The 6,907-nt window shown below is 38.5% G+C and overlaps 1 protein-coding gene across 1 annotated transcript; it reads left to right on the top strand.

Moving 5' to 3' along the window:
• Positions 1-3,932: 3,932 nt before the first annotated feature.
• Positions 3,933-6,681, top strand: LOC123235347 (major allergen I polypeptide chain 1-like). Its single transcript, XM_044661461.1, has 3 exons — positions 3,933-4,011; positions 4,237-4,424; positions 6,536-6,681. Exons 1-3 carry the CDS (start codon positions 3,948-3,950, stop codon positions 6,566-6,568), a joined length of 285 nt encoding a protein of 94 aa, XP_044517396.1. The 5' UTR covers positions 3,933-3,947; the 3' UTR covers positions 6,569-6,681.
• Positions 6,682-6,907: the final 226 nt, after the last annotated feature.

The raw sequence follows: 6,907 nt of genomic DNA on the forward strand, positions 1-6,907 counted from the left end.
AGTGCTTTCTTCACCCATCCCAAGAGACTTTTTCTTAGAGGCTTAGTTGGAAGTTTCTACCTTAAACTTGTCAGTGCTCAGATATCTTGATTCTAACTAGCTTGATGGTTTTATACAGGTCCCAAAGTGCTTCACCAATTCCATTAGACTATCCTATTATTTAGTAAATATGTATTTGGCCCTGTGTTGATTACCATTTAAAGGAATGATTTGCCTTCATGAATATCATATTCCATGCTCTTAATTGCCCCGTCCTGGAGCTCCATGGCTTGGTCTTGGCTTGCTTTTCACTCCTTGTTACAGTCTCTTGCTGGATCTGTTCTCCTCTCACCCCAGTGCCACAGATGTTGTCTGCCAATCTTTTGGGTTTTTCTTTTCTTGAAAGTTGTTTCACTCTGTTTCCTTGTTGGTTCTTTCACTCCTGTATTTGTTTTGTGGTGATATTTTAATCTTGGTTGGAGAGGATTCTTGTGGTGACATGGAGGTGCTGCTCTCATTATTCCGTTATATCTTGGTTCTACCCTGGAAGTCTTAAGGAATGATTTAGATGAAATTGGAGATGGGATGTCTATCAAATTTGTGTATGAGTCCTAGTAATACATGTTAACTAAAAATCAGGCAAGCTAAAGTGATCAAATTAAGAGCTGATAGGAACAGGGAGAAACAGACCTAATATTCCATTGCTAGAGCAGTGGTGAATTTTATTTTAGAAGACAAGATGGAAATATACATCTAGAGTATGAAACTACTTAACATCAGGATATCTGAGCATTCTTAAGCTTAGGGTGGAAGCTTTCAGCTAAGTTCCTGAGAAAGATTCTCTTGGGATGGGTAAAGAGAACATCTTAGCTTTGGGTTTAGTCGCCTCTCCCATATCCATATCCACAGTGGACTTTGTGAATGCCAAAGAGCCAGGAGGATTTTGGATTTCCCATATCCTTGATATCACCAGTGATTGGTGGCTTCGTCTGCACTGGAAACTGGGAGCAAACTGCATGTGCCAAATACAGGTGGATTCAAGGGTCTACAAGGAGCCCATGCAGAAAAGTTATGCCATGCCTGAAAGAAATACCTTGAGGACTGTAGAAAAAGGACGTTCAGGAGCTCCTGAGTTATCCTTTTCTTATAAGTGCTCTTTAAACTTTAGTCCATTTTCCCCTGGACTCTGTATGGATAGGTGTGTTACAAAGTTACTTGTGGAAGTTTTTATATTTACTGTTATTACTATACCATATTAATAAATATATTTTTCTAAAAGGTAATTAAGATTGGCTGATTAATTGATAGCAACTGATAATCATAGTTGGGATGAGGAGGACATTGGTAGAAACTCAAGAATTCTATAGTATTAATGGAACCTCCCTCAGCTCTCCAATCCTTTAAGACAACACTTATAGTCCTGGGGGGATATAATAGTCTTGGTCTGGAGACCCAGCTCTTCTGTGAGAGTGGGAATTGGAAAGAAATTCTTGGGCATATGCTACCCAGTTCTGCGTGATTCTGTGTCAGTCTCCCAGGATTCAAAAGAAACTAGTCTTTCCAGCCTGAGCTTTCCTTAAGGATATGATTCCACAAGGAAGTAGACACTCAGTTGGTCTCTCAATCTTTTCTTTTCCAGGCTGAATTGTACCTGGGCTACAACCCTGATTTCTCTTTGAATATAGCTATTTTTATTCATAAAATTTCTCAGCAACTTCTTTCTTTAAAAAAATATATTTTATTTTATTTTCTGATCAGAATTCTGACCTCACTTCTTCCATCCCCTTGGAGAAAAAAGAAAAACAAAATTCATTATAAACATATATAGTAAAGCTAAACAAGTTACCAAATTAGCCATGTATAAAAAATGTGCTTCATTTGTATTCTGAATCCATCTTCTCTCCATTTGGAGGTGAGTAAGATGTTTCATCATGAGTTTCTGGAACTGAGTTAATCATTTCAATCATCAGAGTTCTCAAGTCTTTCACAATTAATTATCTTTATGATTTTGCTATTACTGTATAGATTGTTCTTCTGATCTATTTACTTCATTTTGTATTAATGTTTCCCCAAGTTTTTTCTGAAACCCACCCTTTCAGTGTTTCTTATAGCACAATATCATTCCATCACATTCATATAACATAACTTATCCCTTCATTCCCCAAGTGATGGGCAGGTTTCTAATTCTTTACTCCCACAAAAAGCTGCTATAAATATTTTTGTACATTGATCCTTTTTCTCTTTCTTTCAACTCTTTGTGGGTATAGCCCTAGTAACAGGATCACTGGGTAAAAATAGTTTAATAACTTTGTGTTCTGCCTGTTTTTCAAAATGTACTCTGACTCCTACCCAGTATTCTAGTTGGGGCCTAGGTTCTTTCTTGGAGTCCAAAGGCTTCAAACAGACAGTCAGTGAACTCTACCAGTTGGGGCATAGGTAATTAATACGAGCTACACTTTAAGGTCTCACCTCTGTCATAGACCATGAATCCATATACTGGAAGGTCAAATTTTATTTTTTTGGGTGAATTATGAGATCTCAATTGACAATTTTGGTTCAAGATGGAGTGAGGAGTCAAAGATTATCAAGGTTTTGAATCTGAGTCACAAGGAGGAGAGTGGCAACATTGCCAGACACAGGGAATTTAAGAAGAGAAAACATTAAAAATTTTATTAAAATTTTTATTTTTAATATCATGAAAAATACAAATTCATAGTGGTCATTGTTATAAGAGCACACTGGTATATAGCCAACCCCCTGAAATAAAATCATAAATACACTGATGTGAAAGACAATTCCAACAATTCTTTCTTTGGAGATGGATAACATTCAAGGGGAGACATTTTATAGAAGGGGATGACAAAAAGTTCAGATTTCACAAAGGTACTTTATTACAATTGATACCTGCAGAAAAATTCTTCTATAACACTCCTGAATAGGAATCACCCAACATTTACTTATAGATCTTTGGTGTTTAGAATTAACTACTTTCGGCATCAGCCCTTTCCATTTTTTTTTTGGACTGTTCTAATTGTTACGAAGAATTTTCCCCTCATAAGTAGTATATACCTCATTTTCTGTAACTCCTGACTTTTGTTTTTAGTTCTGCTCTTTCTGGCCAACGAAATCAAGTCTAATTTCTCTTTCATATGACAGTCCTTTAAATCCATAAAGACAGTGATTTCAATGCCTCTAGGTTTTCTCTTCTAGAGGTTGAATATCTCTAGTTCCAATACCTAATCCTCACATGGTACTTTCACTATCATTATATCTTTCTTTAACTCATTCCCTCCCTCATTTTTAGTGGAGCTTAGCTTCAGATTAGGGGGGTATTTCTGTTTTTTCTTAGTGTTTGTGATCTCACTTTCTATATTCCATTTTATTTCTCTTTCCCAGTTGCTTTTCTCACTCTTCTGAAGGCTTACTTTCTTCATTTTTGGGCACAGAGGACCCCTGCCCCTGGCCAACTTAGCTTGTGTCTTATATTCATATTTCCCACCAGACAATCAGGAAAATACACAGCACCAATCCCCTTCCTTGGCTGCCTTCATTGTAGAGATGGGGGTGGTGATGCTCAAGTGAAGTAGAGGGAACTATCCTTTAATAGGTATGTGGTGGATCTAGGGTGGGGATCCTTCCAGTGAAAAGCCATTAAGCTAAAGCCCCCACCTCTGAATGCTCAGTTATTTTCTTTCATAGTGTATTCCTCCTCATAAGAATAGGAAAAATTAGCTAGCCCTCAGGGAACCCAGCCAATGGTGTGTACTGAATGATTCCTCTGTTTGCCTTGTCATGTGCCTACTCATTGTTTTCCCAGTGTCAATAGCCTCAAGAAGATCCTGAAATTGGATCTTCAAAAAGGGGAGGGAGATGGTCTGAAGTGCCAGAGGCCCATATTGCACCACCCCTCAGGGGCTGTGCAGGTATATATGGTCCTGGACAGGATGGAAGGTATTCATACCTGCACCATGAAGTTAGTCGCAGTCTTCATGCTGTTCGGTGGCATTGCCATGTTGTCGCAGTCCTCAGTGGGTAGGTGCTCATGGGAACAAAGTTCCCACTAGCACCTGCTCCCAAGGCAGAGAAGCACTTGGCAGGTGGAGTTGATAGACGTGTGTGTGTGTGTGTGTGTGTGTGTGTGTGTGTGTGTAGAAGATGTGACTCTGATAGTACATTTGACTTGAGGGTAATCCTAATGATTGGTGAAATGTGTTGAGACCCTCAGTAGACTAATTGGTAGTTTGTTATCCTTTCCAGGTGGTAAAATATGCTCTCCTGTGGCAGATGATGTCTTTCTGTTTACTAGAGGATCGAAAGAAGCGTATATTAAGTTAGTAAAAAAACATACAAATAACCAGAAAATCATAGAAAATGCCGAAAAGCTGAAAACCTGTGTGGATATGAAGCTGACAGAAGAAGAGAAGGATGCTGCTTTCCATTTGGTGGTAATCTCATTCTCTGTTTGTACATCTGTGTGTCTCTGTGTGCATGAGAACATTTTTGCATGTATATATCCATGCAAAGCTTAGAATTCTTTCTGAATTCATCCATAGCTCACACTCTGGCTCAATGGGAGTCTAATGTATTTTTTTTTAAGTGGAGAGTGTCATCCACTGTCTTGTGGTTCAGTTCTGCCGCCCCTCCTCCAGGTTCAATGGATTTTGTTCACTTTTTATACCCAGAAGTGCCATTTAATTTAATTCAACAAACATTTACTAGATGTCTACTATAAAATAACTAGACGCTATCTGCCCTCAGGGAGCCTACATTCTTATTTCAGAGAAGGAAGCATTATGTGCCCAAGTAAAAGTAATATAAGCAGACAATGATGGGGCTAAGGAGAGGTCTAAATCAAGTGCTATAGGAAATTTGAGATGGAAAAGATTACTTTCACTTGTCAAGAAGGTTGAGAGACTGTCTCTCTTAGGGCCTGAATTGGGATTTAAAGAAATGGACAGAGTTTGAAGTGGTTATTTCAAGAGTATATGAAGGTACAGAGATGATGATGATAATGATATTAGTTTTTATTTACATAGCATTTTAAGGTTGGCAGAATATGTATCATTTCATTTGAATTAGGTTGAGGCAAGACAAGGGGGACAGAGAATATTTCAGTTTTATTGGAACATGGAATATAAGACAAGGAAAAGTTTAAGACTGAACAGTTAGGTTACAGACATTATGGAAGGCCTAAAATGCCAGGATCAGGAGCTTAACATTATTTGGTAGGTAATTAGGAACAATTGAAGATTTTTGAGTAAAGGAAACATGCATGAGAAAAATAGGTAAATATTTATATGGAAGATGAATTGGAAAGGGGGTAGCCTTGGCATAGGACTTGTTGGAAGGCAATTACAGTGGTTTGGATGAGGAGAGATGAGGTCCTGATCTGGACTCAGTTGTATTAGGAGTGGGGAGGAATGTAAGGATGGGAAAAATATTGAGGAAATAGAAATGCTATTTGATCAAATGTATGTGTGAAGGAGAGGGAAGATTAAAAGATTCCATTCAATTAAAAAATGTGTGTTAAGTTACCACTAAGGAAGGGGCATTGACCTAGGCTCTCAGATTATAAAGAAAAGAAATAGTCCCTGCCTTCAAGGAGCTCACATTCTACTTGGAGTGGGACGGGGATGGAGAGTTGATCTTCAGTGTAGCTGAATGTTGTAATGGATTAGAAATAGTTAGAGGTCCTGAGTTTGATTCTTGACTCCGTTACTTACTACATATGTGACGTTGGACAAGTCACTTAGGGTCTATGGACTTCAGTTTCCTGTCCTGTAAAATGAAGAGTTTGTACTAGTTCTTTTGTACCTCTGAATCTATGGTTTTCTGATTTTATATATACAGATAAATAGTTTGTTGTTTGGTCATTTCAGTTGTGTTTGACTATCCTTCACCAATTTGAGGTTTTCTAGGCAAAGATACTAGAGTGGTTTTCCTTTTCCTTCTTTAGTTTATTTATAATGGAAACTAAGGGACAAAGAGAGGTGAGTTGCCCAGGGTCATGCACAGCTAGTAAGTATCTGAGATCAAATTAGAACTCAGGAAGAAAAGTTTTCCTGACTCCAGGCCTCTATCCACTGTGTCACATAGCTGCTAGTAGACACCAAGTAATTTTGAAGTGGAACGATCATTAATACTTGAGGATGGGGTAAGTGTGGATCTGAAAAGGCCTTGTTTCAAGGGTGACAGCTGAGCCAGGGCTTGAAGAAAATTAGGAATTCTGAGGTGGGGGCAAGGAGGAGTGAGGGGATGATAGCTTGTGACTTGGCCCTGGGATGGGGGATAACATGCTAAGTTTTAGGAACAACTAATATGACTACTTGGCAAGAATGTAGAGTTCCTGAGAAATTACTTCAGAAAAATTCTAGAAAGGTATGTGGGAGTCAGGTTGGGGAATACTTTAGAAGTCCAAATAGAGCACAGATTAAGGTTGACATTGTTCTTCCAATACCACATTGTTTTTCTTTAACAATTTTCTTGCAGCTTTGCTCTGTAGTAATGTTTGTATTGTTCCTCAATACTTCATACACTGTTGGTTTTCTCTTTACAGAAGAAAATAAATGACAGTAAGGTATGTAGATGAAGACCACACAACATGTCAAGTGATTGAATGCCTGGCTTTATCCTGACTCTTCACACTTTTGCCACTGGCTGGTGAAGACTGAATCAATAGTGCTTCTCCTCACCTGTGCTCGTTTCCCCTCACTTCAGTGCAGAGTTGGCAGCTGACTTAGTCTCTTTAATAAACTCCCTGCATTTCAAGTGTGGATGTGTCTTTTCCCTCAGCCAGAAATGGGACATCATAAGGGAATTAAAAAACTGGGGATATCTCAGCTGTAGGGCTTGGATGCTGCTATCACATCTAATTCAAAAGTCAATAATCAGGGACCATACACAGTCTCTAATAGGCAACATGTAGTCA

The sequence above is a fragment of the Gracilinanus agilis genome, chromosome 2, assembly GCF_016433145.1.
Source record: "Gracilinanus agilis isolate LMUSP501 chromosome 2, AgileGrace, whole genome shotgun sequence".
NCBI classification, from domain to species: Eukaryota; Metazoa; Chordata; class Mammalia; order Didelphimorphia; family Didelphidae; genus Gracilinanus; species Gracilinanus agilis.

Coding starts and splice junctions, on each gene's coding strand:
- LOC123235347 (XM_044661461.1), top strand. CDS start 3,948: ATGAAGTTAGTCGCAGTCTTCATGCTGTTCGGTGGCATTGCCATGTTG. Junction 4,012..4,236: donor GTTGTCGCAGTCCTCAGTGG/GTAGGTGCTCAT, acceptor TATCCTTTCCAG/GTGGTAAAATATGCTCTCCT. Junction 4,425..6,535: donor ATGCTGCTTTCCATTTGGTG/GTAATCTCATTC, acceptor TTCTCTTTACAG/AAGAAAATAAATGACAGTAA.